A 24,611-nucleotide genomic window follows, 5' to 3' on the forward strand; every position below is an offset into this window, starting at 1 on the left:
AGTTTGAAACTAAAATCTTTACATTTACTACAGTACTGGGATTCATTCATATACAATTATGAACATTAAGGAATCTTTGAGAGGAATTTCTTTTTTTCCTTTATAAGTATAAATCAGTACAATGTACCATGTAAACAAATATTTTAAAATTGGCTTGACTTTTGAGTGTAGTATTAAGGCTGGGCTGCTCTAATGTCAATGTACAGTAGCAATTCAAAATAAAATCCAACTTGCCTACACAACGGTATTTCTGTAAAGCATGAAATCATGCCTTTATCAAAATATTTCTTAGTGGAGCCCTACTAATAAATGTAGCTTTTGACAGGCCAAAATATTCATTATCTCTCTGCTGTTATTATCACTTGAGCCCGAATGCAATTTGAAGGTACCTGTAATCATGTAGTTTCAAGACTTATTGTCATTGGTGTAGTTATAGGCATTGCAGCCACTGTGACTACACTGTGGCAGCACGAGTAGTATCTTTAACATTTAAGTATGGGCCCACTTTTAAACCGTGGGATAACACAATGAATTGAACTTAATTTTTTTGGGAAAAATAGTTATTATTTAATTGCACTAATTGTGATTTTTTGTTCAATGAACAACTGTGTTCTCTCATCATTTGCTGGAACGGTTTTCTTGTAATAGAGTCTGGCTAAGGCCAAGGATAGACCTGGGGCTAGGTGTAAGAATTTAGAATTTAATTAGCAGTTAAAGACCTACTTGAGCGACTGCAAAGGGACTATGAAGTGTGATCTTTAAATATGCTAATTATAAAAACAATACTCTGATAAAGACAGGTTGAACAAAAAGCTGGTATTTAAAATTAGCTACGGTTCATTACTACAGTACCTTAAGTCATACTATGTCACGTAGGCCACAAAAGCTTAGAGGTGGTACTCTCAAAAGAAAAACCAAAAGAGAGAAGTTTGCAGTGGCAGCAAAATTGACTAAATAGAGAAAGGTCACAACCAACGAAGAGTTAGCCAACTAAGTTAACTGTAGTTCACAGTTTGCAAGCAACATGCAGCACAGAGCTCCTGTGGAAACATTGAAGGAAACAGTGCAACATAAACAGGCCGATGATGAGGAATTCACTGCAGTAATGCCATGGGCAGTGAACTGTAGTCAGGTGATATTTGTCCTATTGACAGAGGACATTTGAAAATATAACAAATGGACAAAGGAGGCTATATATAATAGCGAAAGATTCTACAAAAAGAATTTTAGATGAATTTGCAGTTTATTAGGCAGGAGGTAGAGATTTCAAATGAGTGACTAGGCTACTTAATATTATTATGGTACTGCTAGTGTGCGATGTGATCAGGGGAGAGGGATCTATGAAAAAATATTTGTACCAGGACCCATGGTCATCAGTTCCACCACTGCTTAGCATATTGTAATTTCATGCTGAAAAAGAGAAAAAAAGGTTCACATACCCCAAGAAGGCTCCACAGCCGAAAAGCTGTGTTTCTTTTCTTCTCTTTCAGCATGGAATAAACCTTTACTTGTTCCTTTGCAGCCTATGCATGCTGATGTAGCTCCCTACTTGAACTATTGTAATTTCTATCACATGTGATGAAGTTACTCTATGAATGTATTGTAAATTTACAATACAGATCTTTCAGGCCCAAACACAACTTTTCAGTTATTAAATACAGTATAAAGGGCATATTAGAAGAAAAAGATATGGTATGTTTACAGTTTCATCCTCAAAACAGAACTAATCAACCATTTCTATCAAAAACGTAAACAGGAACATGCTACTAAATGGTCCTATTCTTACCTCCTTTTTCGCCTTTGTCTGGCTTATCTGAACCAGGTGCCCCAGCTGGTGAAAAGGTTGTTTCTATGGTATCAGAGTCTTTGCCCAGTTTGCTGACTCCGTTTTCATACAGTTGTCCATCCACTGGCTGCAAGTGCCATGTTAGACCAAACAAGTGTACTGCTGTAGAAGAAACACATAGTCAAATCCTTACACTGTTTTTGTCTGGGGTTTTGCGCAAACATCACGTAATGTTCACATTATTACATCACTCTGATAGCTGCCCAGGGGAGTGTGTGCCATTTGTATTGACTTGAAAGTTGAAATTGAATATTGGTCTTCTTACTTGAAGTGTGGCATAGCTGAGTATCATTCATTTTCTCTCTTAAACTCCACACAGAGCTTATATGCTTATTAAGACACAGCATGACAGTGGCGGGCAATTAAGCCAGTTCTCCTGAGATACAGTCTAGGGTATGCCTTGAACTTATAACATATTCTTTTCAGCATGACTAATGATCTCTTCATGACTGCTACTCAGTCAAAATCCATTTGAGCCCCTAAAACTAAAAAGGTTAGTGATTTTTTAAAATCATTTTTTAAAGTAAAAATCTAGGCATTTATACACAATTGTTTTACACGAAAAGAAGCATTGTCATGTAAACAAAGCTATTTTTGAATCATGTAAGTTTTATATGATTACTAATACTGTGTTATTTTTCATATCAGACCCTTCAATATTCGCTGCTTTTTACTTCTATTTCTCTCTGAGGCACCACAAGTGGCAAAGTTGTAAAGTGCAAGATCCCTCTTAATCTGGTGAGTTCCTCTTTAAAGTGTACATGACAACACACACATGACATGGGATGTGTGTGATGTCTGAAAATTGCATTTGTTTATTTTTACTTCTTATGCAGAGCAATGCATTATATCACATTCCAGCTGTCTGAAAATTGAAAAATAAGATAAAGATCACCTCTTCCTATTTGTGCTACAGGTGAAAGAAGAATGGGAAAGCTGTTTCATTTATGAGCTTAATAATTGATTCCATAACATTAACAATCTAGTGGCCCTGCAGGAAGCTAGAAATTAAAGTGTGCTTGTGATTAGCAGTAGCTGCTCTCCAAAAGATGATCTACATTACAGTCACTTGTGTAGAATTTAAATATGCAAATCAAGGTAATTGACTTCTAACAACATCAAAGTATCTTTCCTATTACTTCTTCCATTCTGACGTCTTATATTTCTTAAAGTAGACAGGACATAGATTCTATTCCGTGCATACTAAAAAAGGCAGGATTTTGTTCCCAATTGATGTATAGTGCAAATTAAACTTGCAACAGTTCAGTTCAACTCAATTTGCATCAATTTTAAATAAGTAAAAAAACTCATTAAGATGATTTGGTTTCAAAATATGTAACTTTTCAGAACAATCAAACTGAATTAAAACTAAGTTTACATTATTTACAGACATATGAGCTTTATACTCTGTTGGGCAGCAGGGGAAATGAGAGTCATAGAAGAAACCTGTTAGAAACATATAAAGTAATGGAAAAATGGTAAAGAGTGCTCAATTTTCAGTGATGGCAATGGAAAAGTACTGTTTCTAAAGTCTATAGAACTGGAAAAAGCTTTATTTTTTATTATATAATAACTGCATTATATAATATATATTTCAGATTTGATAAATTTCATATCTGATTATTAATATTAACATTTTTTTAAAATGCTATTTCAATGACTTAACAGTTTCAAAACATCTCATCTCAGAATATTCAGAAGAACATAGGTACACATAATATTGAAATGCAGATGTACTGAACTGTTTGTAAAATTAACAGCCTATTAATATTTTTTTCCCATTTATTCGTAAACCACAATGGAATGTAATCATGTTCCCTAATTCAAAATACAAAGAAATATTTATAAAATGTAAAACCTTTTCTATTAGCTATTAAGAGAGCTAAAAATCTAATTACATGACAGCATTATGTATTAAATTTGCCATAACCTTTAAAAGAACACAAACTTAAATAGCTACTTAAAGCTTTATGCTTTTTTACTGCACATTTACTGCATTGCTAACCCCGATTTACCCTGTAATGGAGAAAAAGTTCTTGGCTAAATGCCTTAAGCTTTACGACATACAATCATTTCTCTCAATGGTTGTTGACCTTTGGTAGGGCACTTAAGCCATGCTGTAAACCAGTCACTGAGTAAACCTAGAAAGAATTAAGTTATGTTGCATGGATTTTCTCCTCAAGAAAAATGAGGTTACATTTCAATCTTAAGATGAATCCAATTTTCTTCCCATTCAACATCAAATCATTCTATATCTTCACCATTACATTGTGCTAAAGTACCTACAAATCAAGGTATTATCACTCTAACAGCAAGATTACTTAGGGGATTCTGGAGAATTACTCTTCAGAGAAACCCCATGGAGAACTGTGTAAATTGTAACTTCACCTAGGTAATAATGCATGAGGGTCGAATGGATTTTTTCTTTGCCAAATTTGTATAATCCCTTTAGAATTTTATTTCTCACTTTGTAAGTCTGCAAAAAACAAAAAAAAATCTAAATTAAACTTCTGTGCACAAGAGGACTGATGATTATAATGTTCACATCTTATTTCACCAAGATAACTAGCTGTGAATCTATTTTTTTACTTAATGGAAATACATCACTTCTTCCTCTCTTCAATCTATTATCACGAAAAACTCTCTTCCTCGAGTCTAGATCGAGTAGACAGAAGGCATTTACAATCAAAGAAGGATCCTATCAAATAAAAACCTTGTATATCCCTACATTTTTAAAATTAATCTTTTGAAATTCAAATCTCAAATTGATTTCTGCAATGATCTTATTTGTGTTAACATGCTTACATTGACTTTGAATTTCAAAACCATTGAAGCTATGTAATTGCAGCCTGAGGAACACAGAAAGCATGCAGTTACAAAACAAAATGCTGTAGAAACGGTACATATATGTATATGAATCAAATCAATTGCTGTATAACAAATCAATGACATAATATGGGATTGGTTCCCATACATTCTAAAAGAAGGCCCAAACACTGGTGTTGACCATTATGCATTAATGACCACTTTTAGCTTTTCTGTAGTAGATACAGACTTGTGGTTTCTCTCAATACCACCAGTTCAACATTATCTGTTTGATGTACTCTCTTTTGCACTTTTGTATTAAGTTTCCATATGCATTTTAGTTTCACTTTGATTGTCAAGTTTTGCATTTCCCTCCATTTCCCTAAGGAGCAGAAATGAAGGTCCCATTCTGTTAATCTATTAAAGTACGTAGATGATATGGCCTTAGTAGGTTTGTTTACGGGGGATGATAGAAAAGGGGTGGAGAATTACAGATAAGAAAAGTGGGAAGGTAGTGTCAGTCAAGCATGCTTCATATTAATGTTGATAAAACGAAAGAACTGGCTACCTGTAATAGTAATACAATAGATTTTCAACCTCTCTCCGTTATTAATCAAGCTGTGGAGGTTTGTTCAGTGTTATAGTAATAGATGAAAATTTAAACCATAACAGAGAATACCAATTGCATTTTTAAGAAGACTAGTCAGCATACAGTATATATTTTTGATTGGGAAGATGAAAGCTTTTAGGGTGAGTTAAAACATTTTAGAGTGGGTCTACAGAATATCAGTAGAAAGCATCCTTACTTCACTGTGTGGGGTGGTAGCCTGAGTATTAAAAGTAAAGGGAAATTGTCCAGAATTGTAAATACTGTTAAGAAAATAATTGGCTGAATACAGAAAGAGCTTAAAGAGTTGCATTATATGGCACTTTAAAAGAAAGCTCAGCTTGTTGTCAGTGATCTCTCCCACTCTTTTCATTCCAATTTCCAACCACTACTTTCAGGGAGGCGTTTAGAATACCTGTGGCCAAGAAAATTGTATACAAGAAATCTTTTGTTCCCTACGTAATCGGTATTTTAAACACAACTAAATGACTGTATACTTTTAGTTAAGTATGTTTATTGTATGGAGCTGTTGGATTATGGGTAACGTAGTGTAATGTGGGCAAAGTGACATGTATGTATACAGCAAAGGAACAAGTAATAGGTTTATTCCATGCTGAAAAAAAGAAGAAAGAGAACACAACGTTTCGGCCGTGGAGCCTTCTTCAGGTGTCATCTGAAGAAGGCTCCACGGCCGAAACGTTGTGTTCTCTTGTTCCTTTGCTGATGCAGCTACCCACCTGAACATGTATGTATACAGTATGTATTGTTGCATGTCTAGGACTATCATTTGTTTTAATGTTTATTTATTTTATATTGAATGCTGATTTTTTGTAGTTTTGTACAGTGATGCCAAAGACAAATTTCCACCCTTTTAGATGGAAAATGGAGTTCTATTTTATCTTGTATCATATCTTCCCTTCCTTAATCTTGGATAAATGATTTTCACAGGTGCTTTGGTTTCAGTACATTAGCCTGCCTACACAGTTTGCCTATACAATTGGACCTCTCAGGGGATCTTTTACAATTTGTAAACAGCAAGAGACAGAAAAAATGAGTGGCAAAGGAGCATTTTTGCATTTTAATTTTGTGAATACTGTATCTCATTATTCTGAAGGCTTGACTAAGTAGCTAAATGTTATTTTCTTTTAAAGGTCTACCCAGAACAGACCATCTGACCAATCAGAAAGATACTTAAATTATCTGATTTAATGAAACAAATGATAGTCTGGAAGTCTTTTACGTACAGTATACATACCTGTAGGTCCCAAGAACAAGGAGCGTTGAAAAATATTATGTGCTATCATGCCTTGTATTTTTTCACTCTTTTAGATGTGTCTATGATAGTTATTATAATATTTTCTGGTGAAATTTATTAGAATATAAATAAAACATTCTGGTATTATTTAAAAAGTTTAAATGAAAACTTCATTCAAACAAAATAATTATAGTGGAATACGTTTTCAGTTGGGGCTGCGTCAATCACTGCATTTTGTCAATATCATCATTGACTTTTATTGACTATAACAACATTGACACTAAATCCTTAGTTTACGTTAATGTGAGTTGTCTTCTTGTTTATTTACCACAATAATCTGCCATGAAGCAGAGATAGGTGCAAAACACAGCTTTTTTAATTGTTCCAAACAACATACACTGCATGAACAACTGCAACAACTGAACAATCCTTTCAATAATAACTATGCCAAGTCATTATTTTCATACATAACAGTGTGCTACCCTGAAGAGGCCAGAATCCAACCAAATATATTTTGAAGACCTACGAGATTCTGGTTCCCCCTATTCATAGGTTTAAAACTAAGAGCAATCGATACAAATGAGGCAAATGCATTAAACTAGAAAGAGATGTTTATATGCTTGAATTCAGAAAAAAAGTATAAGTTCATTGCTAAAATACTGTTCTGTCACATTACTGTAATTTTATGTCTATGAAATCTTATTGTAAGACAAAACTTACAAGCCTTTATAGCATCAACATCATTAGGCAGCAAAGCATTAGATCCTCTACTGAAATGGATTACGGCATTTTATAAGCAAAGTACAACATAATCTTAACTAATTTCTAGATTAAGCATTGTAGTGAAACAGCAGAGCTGCAGTCTTTTTTCTATAGTGTTATTGATCTGATTTTTTCTTCTTGCAAATTATGTAGAATTTAAATCATTTAATGAGTGGTAGAATATGCAGATTTTAATGATTAGAATTCATTAAAGATTACAGCATGTACTCAAGCTCAAAATTCTACAAGGAAAACCTTTATTTGACCCAGATAGCTAGGACCCAAACAGTTCTTTTTGTGACAGAAATAATTCACTGCCTGCTTTCCAAACACTAAAGTGTTCTCTTAAGAAAAGGGCAGGCTATATGGTTTATGGTAGCAGTGCCAGTCCAGAATAAGGATTTGAAAACAAAGGGGAAAATGGACTAATCAATAAGATCACTATGAAGCATGAAAGGCCTACTACCTTTAAGGCAAGTTGCCTTGAATCAAAAATACTTCTACTGCCTGACTCCTTTGTAACATTGTGGTTCTAACTTGGCCCTTTGACATTACTCAGGTCCTATTGATTATAACACTTTTCAGTCTGTTAAACCAATAGCACAGTTGACAGATCTCCTTTACTGTGCCCTAATGAACTGCAAAAATCAAGACCTTTCATTTTCTCTTGAGAACCTTTTTCCCTTTTAAGGTTGAACCTCATCAATACTCCTTAGAGAAAGACAATGGACTTCATTAGCTCTACAGCTCAATACAATGACATATTCAACAATAAAAAGGTCTATAATGTTTACTGTACATACATATATATTATGAAAAACAAGACCCAAAAATGGTATTGACCTTAACATCTATCAGTTCCTTTCCTGCTTTCTGTTTCTGACCCTTGGATGGATTCTGGATGAATCCCTTGACCCAGATATGTCAGTTTCAGCCTAAGCTACACCTCTCACAAACTGTAGTTTGAAGTCCTAAAGTAGTGTGAAAACCACTGGCTCAATGTCACTGGACATGGGCATGAAACAACACGCAGAGATTAATTCTCAGTTCCCTGGTGAATTAAACAGGGAAGTATTTGCAGAAGCTGTTTCTGTCCTCCAACTGACTTCTACCAGCTTGTTTCACTGTATGTAGATAGGAAATGAAAAAAAAGAAAATGAATATTTCTTTGAGGATGCTTGGGTATGTCTTTGGCAGGGATAAGAAGAGCACAGCTGGAGCCCATTGGGATATATAAGGAAAATATGTGTGCAATGAAATTTCAGACAATACCCACATTCAATTCTGAGAAAAAGTTAGTGAACCCCCAATATAATTATGGGAACTACCATGATACCTTTTTAAGTCAAAGCCAATCTTTTCCCAAATAAACCATTGCTCTCATTGCTGCCTGTCACAAGTTCACCACAGAGTACCTGAACGATCCACATGACTACTGGAAGAATGCTTCCGGGCAGACAAGTCAAATGTTTAATTTTTGGCCACAAGGAAACATGTTTTGTGTGTTCGTAATAATACAGTACAGCCCATCCATTTGTCAGCGGAAACTCAGTCGAACGTGGGTCATGCAGCAGTGCAATGATCTTATACATGTACTGTACTGTAGATCTACAACAGAATGACTGAAGTACACAGATTTAACTTTTGGATTGGCCAAATCAAGGTCTGAACTCAAACCCCATTGGTAGAAGCTTAAGTGAGCCGTACATTTAAGTATATTTTCTAATGTCAACGACTTGAAGTTGTTAGGCAGAAGGGGCCAATCGTGCCAAAAGTCAATATGAGAGATAAATAGTTACAGGTAATGTCTAGTTATTGTCATTGCAGCTCAATGAGGTGCCACCAGTTACTGAATCTATGGGTTAAACTTATTTTTCACACAGCAATATTTACTGTGGAATCATTTTTAATGGAATAATCCAAATATATCTTATCTTTGTGTTATATATTTACTTACTTGGGTTATCATCATCTATGAAAGCTTTCATGTTGATCTACATGTACAATAATTGTATTTTAGGTATAAAATATAGGAGAATACGGAGCAACCTAGGGCGTTTGCAAACTTTATTAAAGTTTTACTTTATTAAATAATGTACATTATACAATCCAGTATTTCTTAAGTGGGCCACTAGCCATTGGAAGCCTGTCTTAGCTACAACCAATACAGCAGTAGCAAAAATGATAAGAATGCACAGGCCCTGGTCTCTTCTATTGTTCTGTAATTCTTTAATATTGACTCTTGTATTTTTGTATTGTATTATTGTATCTCATAACTTTTTGCATTGCTGTACAAGTATCATGTATGTTTATGTTGGATTACTGAGTTCTCAAGTACTTGAAGGAAGAACTTGAAGTTAACATAACACAACATCACTTTATTAGCCCTCTACAATTTCTTGCATTAGGAATTGTTGCTCTCCATGAGACACACAGGCAGGGAGAGAAGCCTGGGGTCACAACGCAGGGTCACCTATTGTACAGTGCCCCTGGAGCAGTTGGGGTTAAGGGCCTTGCTCAGGGGCCCACCAGAGTAGGATTCCTCTGCCAGCTGCGGGATTTGAACTGGCAACCTTCCAGCCACAGGCGCAGATCCTTAGCCACAGAGCCACCGCACCGTGGTGCTCTGTGGCGCTCTGTGGCGTGGTGCTCTGCGCTCAGTTCTCAAGTAATGTGCTCATGACATTGTGATAATTAACAATGCATGAAGTACAATTAAGTATTTAAGAAGATACTGTGAAGTAAAGCCTATCAGATATATTATTTCTAAATAGACATTCAAAAATATTGTGTGTCTTAATTTCAGTGCCTAAAATAAGATTATTGTACTGATAAACATTTAACAGGCTGAACTAGAACAGCTAGATATGGCAAGAGAAATATCTATAGAAGCAGAATATGCTGTGCAAAACCTACTGACATCATGACATTCTGATGCTTTATTTTACTAAATGTTTTTTTTACAAATAGTGACTATTTGTACTATTTGTACTGGGCATGTAACGGATGTCCAGAAGCAATGCCACATATCTGAACAGCAGCAGCTACAAAGAGAGAAATGATGAATACTGTAGTTACTGTAGGCACTGACTTCTAAGGTGTTATTTCTTAATTTTAAGCAGTGCACCTTCTACTTGTCATGACCCCATTCTATATCTGAAAATTCCCAACAACCTTGCAGCTCCCTTGTGTATAGTATTCTTTCGAAGCACAGAATGGTTTTGAATTCAAGAAATATGAGGCTCGATGTTTTCTATTTAGAATTTGTGTTTTTATGTTAGAAATATCTTGACATCTGCAATTAAAAAAAAGTATTTATCTAGCAAACCACTCCCGCAAAAAGCATTTTCTTTTAATGTGGCTTTAAAGTTACATTGTATGGGAAAATAGTGCAAACCCAACATGCATTATATTGCATTGTACCTTGTAAGATATATTCTTTTATACAGTATGATTGAGATTAGCACACTTCACTCCTTAGCAGCATCTTTCCTATTGTCTTCAAACCTTGGAAATTCTTAGTAGCATGCATGTTTTTTTCAAAATATATTTCACTATATTAAACTGAACTGCCCAAGTCGTCATTGGGGAGCAGTACAGTTCATAAACCTTCATCAAGGAATAGGAAGGAGTAAAGTGTAATGGTTGCTATCTCGAATGACTCCTAGTTTAAAGCAAAGCATTGTGGGTAATAGATTTTCCACTCTGTGATTTATTTTGCATTTTCATGAATAATATGCACTTTAATTTTAGTTGACATTACATCCATTATGATATGTTTGGAAAGATCACCCAGTAATGGAAACAGCTTGAAGAAGATTAACATTTAAAGGCTAATTTGATATGTTCAGCACTGCATTTCAACGATGAGAAAAATTCATTTTTTTCAATAACACTATGTACTTATGATACCCCAGCCTACAAACACCATATATATGTTACATTCATCATTTATAACATTTAAGGTCTCCTGTTGGGAACTGACTAATAATAAAGGAAAAATTGAAAGGTTACTTTTTAAAGAATTGAAGTTTGTTTCAAAGATTGGAACTAAACTGTTTTTTTGCTGTCAACTGTCTTATTAAATGGGAACATAAGTGTGGCTACATAATTTAGTAAATGGAATATCTGTTATTATTAGCTTGTTGTATATTGTGTTTTCTGTTTTCTTTATAAGAGTTATATTGATCTTACATTGAGAGCTTCAAGGCATCATGTTAAAAAGCATTCTTAGTAGAGAAGAAATCTATGAGAGATATACATGAAGGTTACAAAGCAGATTTGTTAAGGGCATTCAAAACAACAGAGTACAGGACCTAAAAGTTCATTGTTTCATTAATAATGGATAACTGAGAGGAGCTGTATTTTAATCAGATTGAATCTGTATAAAGCAAGAACCATAAGAGAGGCGGTTCTTCCATCCCTCTCCACTACAGCACTTTGATAGAACCTAGAACTTAATTGTTACTTTGAACTTGCTAATTATCAGAGTAAATAATCAGGGGGACGAATTTAGCAAAATTCTGCAAAACAGAGGCAAGGAAGAATGACAAGGTAATTACCACTAGTCGAGAAAGTCTTACAAATTCTTTAAATGTGGTATTTTTTCCAAAGCTAGTGTCAGCTGCTCCAGGGCCCTGCCATGATGGAGGCCCATTGTTGAAGAAAGGGGAGGCTTATTCCTAGTACTACCCTTGATGTGTGATGCTATTCATGCACCCTAAAACTACACCATGGGGAACCCACCGTTCATCATCTGAAAATGACCTAGAGTATGAGCATGACCTAGTGTATGTAAGTAAAGTGCTAAAAAACATAATGTCAAACTACTATTACAGTACTGAATAAGTTGTTATTAGGCTAACTATACATGAAATTCTTAGTTTTTCAAAGGGACATGATTTTGACAATTAAAACTACAGCATGTATGCAGAAATTAGTGTGCAAGCATAACTGCAGGCTATGAAATGTAATGATTCGAATAGTTCTATATTGTGAGTTGCTGCTATAGAATCTGAAATCTAAAATATCTGAAACACCATTGTTTTGCAATAATTCTTTAATGAGGCATCTTTCAAGCTTTTAATTTTTGCTCCAGTAAAAAATAGGCTCAATTTTCTCAACTGCAATATGATCTCCTATTTTGTCTCTTGTTGGATTTGCAACTAGATTTTTGTGGATTAGAGGGAGACAAATGTGCTTTAAATCCAATCGTTTTGAAAATATATTTATTTCTTGTGATGATGTTAGGAGTTTGAAGGAAATAACAGAAGCTATATATGATTTTTTACAGTTTATTGAGAATCCTTATGATAATTTTGAAAGTATAGTGTTTTTCCTTTAGAGAAAAGCTTCTGTATTTGCAAAAAAGATTAAAATAGTCATATTAAAATTGTTTGCAATTGTCTAGACATTGAACTTGCAAGGATAAAATAGCCTTGAACTGTGCAGATTTTCCATCTTATTTATTAATAATGTATGCACTAGGAATAGTCATCTATATAGAGTACAAAGGGTCGTCAAAATCATACAGAACTGTCACAGATAGGTTTGCACCCGGCAATATCTCAGACCTGTCATCACAAATCAAATGGAATCTGGTAGTACAATGAAGGGATTGGCTTTCTCTGAAAACAAGGACACAGGGTGATATACTATCTGACCCCAAGCAAAAGGTACTCTGTTTTCAGTGATACCGGATGCCTTTCTTAACCACTTGCTTGAAAAACACATGTCTAAAACTAGATGTTTTGCACTTTGGGTCACACTATGCTGTCTATAGTATTCAGCTCAAAATGTAAAACAATCTTCAGAGTTTGACTTTTGTACTAAACTGCTGCTACAGCATTATTACAATAAATTTCACTGTAAAGAGACACATAAACAACATCACACTGTTTTCCTGGGAACACCTTTGTTAGCTACATTATCTAAGTGTACAGCCCATCTTAGATTGCATTGTAGTTTACTTGGAAAGTCCATCTAAAACACTGTTGACATGTACAGAGAATTGTTTAAAGAGAAATAATCCAGGTGTCATCAGGTTTTTTATAAGGTGAATAAAGACTTTATTTGTTAACAGAATGTGATACTTTAATACTTTAATGCATGTTGTAATTTTGTAATTCATAATGGTTTTCAGACATAATTTGTGTGTGAGTGGGGGGATTAGATCTACATTATAATTAATTATATACAAGTACTTATCTTTTCACAGTACAGATGGTGAAACACATATTTGTATTTTAAAACCCACAGATAAAGATCAGAATGCTTCATATTAATTTTAAATTAATTACACATTGGAAGGTGAGAATGAACAAAAATAATAATGTATAATTCACATTTTTGCAATTTTGCAATAAATGGATATCTTATATTTTAATGTGATATGCATTTAGATTAATGGCATTTAGCAATGTGATTAGTTTAACTAAAGACCGAAAAAACAAGTGGGTTATTTAACCCATTACAGTCTTTTGTCCATAATAATTTATGTTATGTTTTATGTCATATAACATTTGTTGACACATTAGTTGAGTCACTAGAACATATTCAACAATACTGGCATGTGACATTAGTAATCACACATTAATTTCATAAGGAGTCCCTGAATTTCCAATTACTGATACTTTGTGGCCAAGTTTTCTACCTATACATGTATATGTTTAGCCCAAAAAACACTGTCTGGTAAACTGTCTGATTGTTATACATTTTTCTATTAAATTTATTGTGATACTTCTCTATGTTGCACGTTGATTTGAACTTTTAATTTGCAGATACTGAAAAATCACAAATTAAACTTTTCTAAGTCTCTTCTGTCACCTCATTAAGCTGCTAAAGCTCTAAAAGTTATAAGAAGAATGTTTATCAATAATTGTGTGGTATGCAAGTATTCTTAGGGGAGTTGTGAGACTATCTGAAAAGTACTTAACAAACTAGGAATGAGTTAAATAAGTTTTAAGAAGAAACATTTTGACATCAATTAACATCTAATGACACCTTGGTTTTTGAAACTATCTTGGTAGCTCCCTAATTAGCTAGTCTTGAATACTAATGTGTTTTAATTTTTCTGACTATGAATCAATCTTTTTAGTGTCTTCATTTAAAAGTTGACCTTCTATCTCCTCCACCAAAAAAAAAGGACCTCACTCAGGGGAAGGCTTTGAACACAGGTAAACTAAGAAGGAGAGAAAGAAACAGGAAAAAGAAAGGTAAGAAAAAGACCCAGAAAGCTTACCAATGACATAGGCTAGCAGAAGGGCTAGTGTTACTGTAATAGCTGTGGCACTCAGAGCAGTGCATTTCCAGTTGCAGCACTTGTAGGGTTTGTTGAAAGTGAAGGCAGGTCTTGAAAAGGTGCTTCTAGGGAGAGGTCTAGGAGGTGGGGAGTAAACAGTGTTGGAGGTTAAAGGATAGCTCTGGCTGGCCGCATTGAAGAGAGCAGAGGAGCCAGATCCATGCTTAAACAGGAAATGCCTACAAAACAGAAGAGGAATTACTTTGAAGTTAAAGATTAAGCAGTCAGTCTATTTCCCATTTTTTGCTTTTCTGAGAATCAAAGCACAATTTCATTTACAGACACCTACAATAGGGTGTATATTTCAAAACAAGACACCTACCATATGGTATTTACTGTATTTCAAAACAAGTATTATTAGAACCCATTGATTAGGATTATGTGTCAAAAGATCATTGAAAAACTACACAGAACCACCTTTCAGATGAGAAGCAGTACAGCATATAAAGTATCTACTTAATCAAGGAAAAAGCTCTATGAAAAATTCCATTCTTCTATTGCATTTTGATAACTGAGGACAGTGCCTTTATGTATGATTCAAGAAGTAATACTTCATACATTTTTACATTTTACAAAATTTTACATTTCTTCTATGACTTAAACTGCCAGGGTTACACTAAAACCTGGAACCTGAGTTTGTTCCCTCAGCCACAGGATGATGAGTTGAGATGCAGTACTTATGATATATACTGTATACCAATAAGGAGAAACACCTTTTGGTTGAATTAGATTAAAGCTGAGTAAATGCAATGCAGCGTTAGAGAAATTAATACTCTGACAGCATTGTTTCATCTCATCTAAAATCATGCATGCACACATTGTTGGTTCAATGCATTGATTTTTATGTCTCATTGATGCAAGCTCAGAATTATACACAGTGTTTTAAAAACGTCTATTTTTGACCTACATAACGTTTTTGCAAGTACAGCAGTTTCAGGTATAGACAACAAGAAGCTGTATAACATTAAAATAACATTTATTATCATAATTATAAATCTGACAGTGATGGTGAGCTGCTCTTTATATTGATTTCAGTTTACAGCAAGAGTGACACAGTGTCTCTCTTCACAACATACCTGACCTTGGGAACAATATCTTCTTTATTGCTAAACAAGCTGAAAAAGGGATGTTTTTTTTTTAATAATGAAACATGACTCCCTAATTAAAATTCTCTGGCCACCATTAGCCACTATGTTAAGTGAATTCCATTAAACTAGGAACACTGTATATTGTACTGGAAGTCACATTAAAATGTTATAATAAGTTATGTTAGAAGATGATCAGCTTTGCTAACAAACAATTACATTTCAGCTTTCACACGGCTGGCTCATTTGGTCTGCTTTATTACGGTAGTCATTTAGCCCATACTGGATATATTGTACTGACTGGGGGGACAACTGAGTTTCAAGAAGGTTAACAATGTTTGCACTTGTCAGTTTGATTACTTTACTCAGACGATTTGAAACACTGGATAGTGTGTTGATGTATTTAGTGAGCTGCTACCATAAACACAGAGGAAAACATAGATGATCAAAGGGAGTCCTAAAAATGTACTTAAGTTAAACAAAATCACCGTTAAATCAATAAAACAGCCATGTTAAAACATAAATCTCCGTTATCGGCCCGTTACTAGTAAGGTTTTTAGCCCAATATTGTTAGTAACGGACCTACTGTATCTACTACTACTACTGGAAGTCATGCAGAGGAGCAGAGAACAGTGAAGACAGAAGATAGGAAATGAAAACGACTCATTATCATACATCATCCTCTTCTTCATAAAAAAAAACTTTAAAAAAACTGCTCTGAGAGGGTGTCTCCTTGAAATTAGATTTGAAAACCAGATTCTGTCCAGGTAATCCTATCTCTGGGTACCAGACTCAGAGCCCTATTATGTGTATCTAAAGCCCCATTACAGTCTTTTTTATTTAGAAATTAAGATTTCTTTTATTGGGGAATCCACTGGTTAAAGACATACAGGTATATTCTATTTTAGCAGTGCCTTTGTGATTAAAGTTAGGATTCTAGTTAGGATCCGTTTTGTTTATTAGGATGCAGGACTTCTCTTTTCTCAGGTTTTATGCCTTTAGATTATAATCTAAAGACCAGTATTCTAGATGTTTTATGTTTATAAAAGGTAGAACTTTGAAACTCTGAATTGTACATCTGTACATAGTGCATCTGTTATGTAATGTTGTGTTTTGTATTGTTGCATTATTTAGTGTTAGTTAACAGTGTTTGTTCTATGTTTGAGCCTGATTATTATTGTATATTACTCTATTTTTCAAGCAGTGCCAGAGAATAAAGGACACAAATGCTGCCATACTGAAATTCAAAAACTGAAGTTTCTTCTGATTCAGATGCAAGGTTAACAAAGCACATTGAAGTACATCTCTTTTATTACAACTATTGCCCATGAAACAGTAAATAAATTCTGATTTTTTATGAGACAGGAAATTTAAAAACCAAGATTGATTTATTGAGCTCTCAGCCAATTCAAATGGAACTCACATGTGAAAATTGATTGTACTCTGCTACAAAAAGATTGGAGCCTTTGTACTGCTGACACAACCAAATATTATTAAGTACAAAAAAGTAGTCAATTATAACCAATCAATTTCTATTGCTATATAATTTAAACAAATTTAAAAATGCTTGTAGTTATGAATGGCATTTACATGCTGATGCAACAAAAATATGTAATTGCGTTGATATTGGACAAATGTCAATTACTATTAGGATCTTTGTGTTCTATGATCCTGTCAACTCTGCTGATTGAGATGTTCAAATATGAAAGTTGCTTCGGCTCTGCAGTATGTGTCAAGAAGGTTTGATTAAAGGGTTTTCTGTACATGTACAAATGAGTCTGTCCAGAGAGAATTTTACAAGTTTTTGTGAGCTTCCATCTGCTCTTACCCTGCTCATATTTGCCGTTTATTTAATTATTGAGCACATTAAAATGCATGGATGAAAATGAGTAAAACTATTTAAAACAAAAACAACAATAAACTGTGCTTTTCATTTAAATAATGAAATCATTAAAAAATAAACATTTAGAATGGCCATAGAATAATAATATTTTCAACTTTTAAAATGGATACACTTGTAATCTCTTCTAATAACATTAACTTGGTTCAGATGTGTCTTAGATAAGCATGCCCTGTTTTGAATTTTTAAAATCATTTATTTCAGTACTGGTACTGAAAGTACTCTATTATGTAAAACTTACATCTTCCCTAAAACAGCATTAAAAAATTCTGACAGTGTTTATAAAGACAGATAAATAATCAGAAAGCCCTAACTTTTCCTTTTAATTCCATTCAAGTGCTAATCAGAGAGCAACATTAATTGAACTAATTCTACATCTTGGGTGTGGAAATTTGTCAAATTATGTCAGAAATAACAAGCTGCAGAAATAATTGCCCTTTAAAATCAGCACATACTGTAAATGCTTTTCAAAGATTCCCTTATTAAATATAATTATTAAAAATATTGGTATTGCTGTATTTTTAAACTAGTTGATATTGTATAGATAACTATACACAGACCAATATCACAGAAACAACATTTAATATAATTTGATAAAAAAGATCATAGTAAGAAAAAATATCATATTGTATAAATAGGATTATACATCTTTTGAGAGGGCACCAGGGACACTGTGATCTTCCTGTAGGTTCTCAAAAGTGTTTTGAAATTTAATAAGAAGTGAAAACAAAAATGACAAAATAAAAAAAATACTGGTATGAGCCTAAGATGTTTAAATGCTCACATTTCAACTCACTGGTGCAAATACACCTTGGCATTCTATAATGTCACAGCATCGATCAGAGCAAGCTCATTGGAATTCATTGAATGGGTTCATTTGAGCAATAAAAATGTGACTTTAAATGTCCTCACAGGAAATAAAATCTGGAAACACTGTCTGGTAACAGTGGACACCATAAAAAGTGACTTTGCGTGCCTGTCTATTATTTGGGAAATTTGTTGTCTAACTACATTTGGACATGCACTGAATAAGGTGCAAGAGGTTTGTCTTGATGGAACCTGATGTGCAAATGGTGAGATCAATTTACGATGAAAGAAGGATGAATAATAGAACTAAGGTGCAAGAAAATATGGTTCAGTGACACCACACCACGATATGTGGATTGAATTGCGTGTGTTCCATGGTCATGTGGAGGTTTCCTTCAACCCAGCAACAAATGCTCTGGCAGTTCATGGTCCTGTTCAGATGAATAATGATCTCATCTGAGAAGATGTTATTATCTGCCACGTTGGCAGCATGCTCTTTCACAGAAAAGCTTTCAGCATTCTGCATCCACTATTGATAATGCTTGCAGAGCAGGAGAATCTGTGTGGCTGAGACCTATTGTGATGAAGAATGTTCTGTGCGGATGACTTGGTATTACCTGTACCCCTGTTATTTCTTTGTTTGGTTGTCTCACACAGTAGCTGTTGTTACTGCAAGGGTACCTGTGAGTTAATCACCGAAAACATACGTGGGACATTTGATTCTTTTCTGATGTGCTATACTGTACATCCGATGTGAAAGAATTGTTCCACTAAAACGGTTGCTGTTGTTTTTGATGTTCTTGGAATGGTGCCAATGTGAGGGCTCTTGCTGGCAAAAACAGTAGTGGGTTTGGCAAAATATGGCCAATTTTCATTCTACAGAAAAATAAAATTGTTTTTCTCTGCAAGTGTAAGCTTTGATGCTTTCAGCACATTTTCTTTGCTGCAGATATGTCACATAAAGCACTTTTATGCATCAAGTGAATATAAAATTCCTTTCACATATCATCCTCAGCACATTATCCATTTTTGAAAATCTTAAAATATCACATAATGTGTGAATTACAATGACAATTCAAAGCTTAGTTAAAATGATTTGTATTTTTCTTCTTCTGTAAAAAAAAAGGTGAAAGACAAGCAAATCAGTTCCATTAACATGTGCCTTTTAAAAAAATGTGATACAGGTATCTTGTTTCAGGGGCATTTCTCCAGAAGAAAAACAATCTACAGTATAGCAGCAGAGAGCATAATATTCAATATACAGTAGGAGAAAAGCTCATTACTTCATTATTTAATTTTTCCGTCTTTATCAATTGAGCTTTATTGTACCTTTTTCAAGACTCTCTGTGCCAGTTGATCTTTTCAAAACCCTTTCAAAATATTTTGGCCAAAAATTCACCTTTCAGCAGGGAAACACCCCAGTGGAAAGTCTTAAACACTGATGACCATAAATGATCCACAAGCAAGTTGAAAGAAATTCAGAAAATCTTCCAAGACGTATTGGCAAAAAGTGCACCAAACTGGTAGCAAAATTGGTGTGCAATAGAATGCCTAAAAAGACTTGTGGCTGTACTTTCTGCCAAATGTGGTTCAGACTAGAATTTGCAGGTCGGAATAGGTACGCACTCAAAATTTCAGTCTTTTCTCTTTAGTTTTTGATGATATTTACTGTAATTTATAAAAGGCTTAGATTTATAAAATAAGGCAACATTTTAAGTTGTTATTATTGTTACAAATAGGGGTTATGAAAAAGGTGAATAACAGGAACTGACCTAGTGGATAAATCAATAAGTAAAATAAATAATCTTTATAAGGAATTTGCAGAGAATATACCCGTGTAGTTGGTATAGTTAGAGGCATGTGAACTGTTTGTTCTCTGGCACAGCTTTGGTGAAAAGAGCAATAATTCAGGTACACTAGGAAGTATTTATTAACAGTAAAAATACATACACTATACACAACATAAAGATACAACACACAAGTTACTCTATGTACAATATAAGTTGACAGACAAGGTGTCCCATAGACCAACATCCTAACCACCCTGAAAAACCCCAGTCTTACACAGTGTTGAACTCTTAATACTTACAAAGGCCATATTAAGATAAAGCTGCCTTTTTAATAAATAGAATACAACCTGTGATTAAATCACAGCTGCAACAATGTTAAGTTTTAAAAATGTTTTTTGTTGTAACTTCACAAAATTGGACTTTATAGAATGGGTCTGAATACTTTTGCCAGACGTTGTACCTGTATATATGATAGCTGGGTAAGCAAAGATAAAAAATGTTTTTGTTTTTGTAAAAATAAAATGTGATTATTCTGAATATCAGCAAACTGAGCAACCATAAATACTATTATTTATTGCTTTGTTAAAGACACCTACATTTATCGGACACAAAATAGTCGATCTCTTTTATGGTAGTGATGAGAATCACATTCATTATTCTTTTAATACCTAAGGACTTTGGACACAGTTATCATAACTCAGAATCTTTCATATAGAGTTATTTAATGTTGTCAAAAAAGTAAAAAAAGATGGGATTGTTTTAACCATACATATTTTTAGTTTGTTCACTGAAATGTAGTACTCTAGAACAGGGATATCAATTCTGACGAGAAAAAAGACATTCTGGTGCATAGAAGCTTGGAATTAACAACTTAACAGTAACACAGCAGTTTTGTCATCCCTAATAATGTCCTTTAAGGTTTATATACTGTATAAAACATATATTAAGTATAACACTATATACTGTATGTTAAATGTAATATATATATATTTTTTAAAAAATGAGACCATGGTATGAAAGTATAAAACCTTTAATTGCTCGCTTTAACAGCCATTATTGATTAACAAATCAAAACTGTTGACTCAATGAAAACAAATTGTTGCTTGTACTTAATGAATTCCCACAACTTAGTTAATTTCTTCAATATAAAGCTTGAAATAGTGTAATACTTACATTACCAAATTCTAGTTTCTATGGTGTCATTTGGCAACCATCTATAAAGCTCAGTCTTAATAACATATACTGTACTTCTGATCCTCTATAGAAAATGTCATCTTCACTTTTACTGAAGTTTTTTTCATTAGCGTTAACAGTATTTTATATATCACAATTAGGTTTTATGGCATTGGACTAATATGAAGAACAATCATTTAAAAATGCTTCAAGTTTGTTAAATATATTAATTCTAGTAGTTCCCTAAAATTAATTCCCCAGTAGTGAATTTCAAGACATAATGAGTGATGCATCCCTGTGAGTCACATTAAATATATAATTCTATCAAATTTGAATATTAAGTACAACATCTAAAGTTGCCACAATGTTTAGCTTTGACAGTTATGTATGCTTCCAAAAATCAACTCCCACCTCTGGTAAAATCATTCATACTTTTTTAATCCTAATAAATCATTTGATCATTCCTAATCAAAGTAAAATTAAATGTGCTACATAAAAACTTTCCAAATAAAATAGTCACAAAGAAGAAGGTTAGAGTTTCATTTTGTTTAATTAACATGTACAGACCTGTCTCAAATTCCCTGCAAATAACTTAAAATCCTATTATCTCCTTAAACTTCATTTAGTCTCAACCATGGTACTGACGTTTCCTACTATGGTACTGGTACTGAAGAAGCTACACAGAGAACTAATATTATTTTATATCATTGAATCCAGATGACTTTATGGTTTCTAACAACACCACAAATGAGCATTTGTAAAGACCCTGTGATTAACTACAGCATCCAAAATAGTGTGTTAAATAACTAGGACAATAATGGCCTACTAAATGGAGTTATTTTTCAGAAAATCAGTCCAGAAAGAAAAATTATTGAGTGCATCAGAGGCATTTGCACTAACAAATCAAAGCATAATTAGTATGATATATCATCTTATATTAAGTTCTTCATGAAAAAAGCTTAGGTTGTGAACTCCCATTTCTGTGACCACACACAGTTGTGTGCTTCACAAATTCATGTTAGAACCATGTTAGTAAGTAAAAACATAATAATATAAACAGATTCTCTTTAAATTAAATATTCATAAATAATCCTAAAAACGCACTGATGAATATATCTTCTTTGATATTCGTATGCAATTCTAAAGCCTTTACATTTCTTTCATCATAACATCTCCAGAGTTATTACTGATAACAAGTACGGGACAATATCCACCTACCTCCTGGAACCAGACATGATCAAATTCCATATCTGAAACATTATTTCCCCAGAGAGCTACTGAAAGCTGTGTTCTATTTCTCTAGGAAGTGGACTAGTTGGATACATTTCTTAACTTGGTGTTCTCATTACACCACTATGGTAGTCTGTGGAACATGGTTGTGTACACAGAGCATAACAAATGTTGATAATATTGTCAGTGAAATTGTAACTGTCATATCATAATATACTATATATTCTATCATAATATATATTCTCAGTAAAAAATAATAAAAGAGGATGAAAGAGGACCAATCCATTGGCTCATAAAATTTCTGAAACATAATGTTTTTTTGTATTGGCATACTTAGTCACAATTTAACCAGAAAGTTTAATCCATATTATTAATCTTTGAAATAAATTTACAGACTGAATAATTTAAAAACCTATATATATGGTCAATGATACCCCAAATAAAGTACTACAGACATTCTGAAATCATGTTGTATTCTTATCTTAACCCTAAAGGTTAACAGTTTATACATTTGGATAGGTCTAAAAATTAGGTGGATAAATGAGCTGTATTTCTTTAACACAAAAACAAGACTTACAGTAGTAAAAGATGTTAACTGCTGGAATTTTAAGATCTGCTAGAAAAATAGGAACAGAAACTGCTTGAAAAGAGGCATTTTTTAAGGTTAGTGTCAGAGCCATTCATCTAAACATGAACCAAGTACTGACATGGAAATTTTAAATCATTCCTTACCAATTGGAGAGAAAAAAGTTTTAAGAGACAGGGCTGAATGGGTGCCAATTTCATTTCACCTGTAACCTCCTGCAGCTGTCAGTGGGAATTGTTCCTCTTGACTGCTTATCAATTATCGTGCTACCTAACCTGTTTTGCTGGGGAAGTTTCAACTCTTTAGCCTTTTTATATCCACTCTGACTGACCTAAGAATAAAGATTCCTGGGGAAACCCAGTTTGATATTAAGTTTGATATGGATAAATAGTACAAATTAAACTATTTTTTTCTCACATCCCTCTATATTATAAAATGTATTTGGTGTTATGTTTTGGAGAAGCAAGAGACCTACAGCTCCTCAGCTTACCTGTACGGCTGATCAAGTGCCAAGATGTATTTGGGGTGAGACCTTGTATAAAAAGCAAGTTTTTCTTCCAGTAAACACAGGGGAATGGATAATTTAGACAGCAGGGTAAGGGGCATTTACTGAACATTTTCTTGTTACAGACAGAAAGTTTATTGGTGATTTCAAACGTAGCCAGAGCTAAGAGGTGCAGGTGAAGTTAGGAATGCTGCAGAATGACTACAGATGCTCAAATTGTGTTATGCATTTTAAGGTGGCTCATTTCCAGATACATTACTTGCGAATTATACAAGATGTGTGACTAGACTGACTTTGGCTAATCTTATATTTCAAATTTTCATGCCAGTTAAAAAGCAATAAAATGGAAAGAACTGCATCAGGATCCAGTAACTTAGTCTTTTTTCTTACCTAAAGAAGATTTAATTATGAGCTGATTCATACATCATTAAAAATCTTCCTCATGACTGGCTACCTGCCAATGTCAAGCAATGTCATTATAGAGGAGAATTCAGCTGTTACTAACTTTTCATTAAAAATGCTAATAAATCATTTATCTTTTGGTTCTATGGTTCAGATGGTATCTGAATAGGTTTAGTATTGTTGCAAAAGATGGAATCACAGATGGCAAATTCTACTTTATTTTTTGCTGTTAAGGATAAATACAAGGTGTTGCAATAAAGCAGGTACAATTGGGACAAAAATGAGGGTGCACAACCCTTAAAAATTAGCCCATATTAAATTAAACTATAAGTGCCCATTGCAATGCATTCAATTTTAAAGTCTGCTTGACTTATGTATTATTAAATGTATTGGTAACAATATTCCAACCACTTAAAATTGCTTAAATTCTTGCAGGAAGTAATGCAGACTTAAGCAACTGTTTTTAATAGCAAAGGCATTTTGAATACAAAAATAATATGAGACCCTTGGTATCTGAATTAACATTACGAATCATTCAACAAGTCCATCCGTCCAACC

General features: G+C 33.7%; 1 protein-coding gene across 1 annotated transcript in view; it reads right to left on the minus strand.

The window, feature by feature from the left end:
- Positions 1-24,611, minus strand: part of tenm1 (teneurin transmembrane protein 1) — a 214,199-nt gene that overhangs the window by 105,259 nt on the left and 84,329 nt on the right. Inside the window, exons 4-5 of the mRNA XM_088925605.1 lie at positions 14,516-14,754; positions 1,787-1,948 (exon numbers count right to left, since the gene is read on the minus strand). Coding sequence (XP_088781731.1) covers positions 1,787-1,948; positions 14,516-14,754 — 401 coding nt within the window. The remainder of the gene's footprint in view (positions 1-1,786; positions 1,949-14,515; positions 14,755-24,611) is intronic.

Source organism: Atractosteus spatula, chromosome 9, assembly GCF_055471065.1.
Source record: "Atractosteus spatula isolate fAtrSpa1 chromosome 9, fAtrSpa1.hap1, whole genome shotgun sequence".
Classification (NCBI taxonomy): Eukaryota; Metazoa; Chordata; class Actinopteri; order Semionotiformes; family Lepisosteidae; genus Atractosteus; species Atractosteus spatula.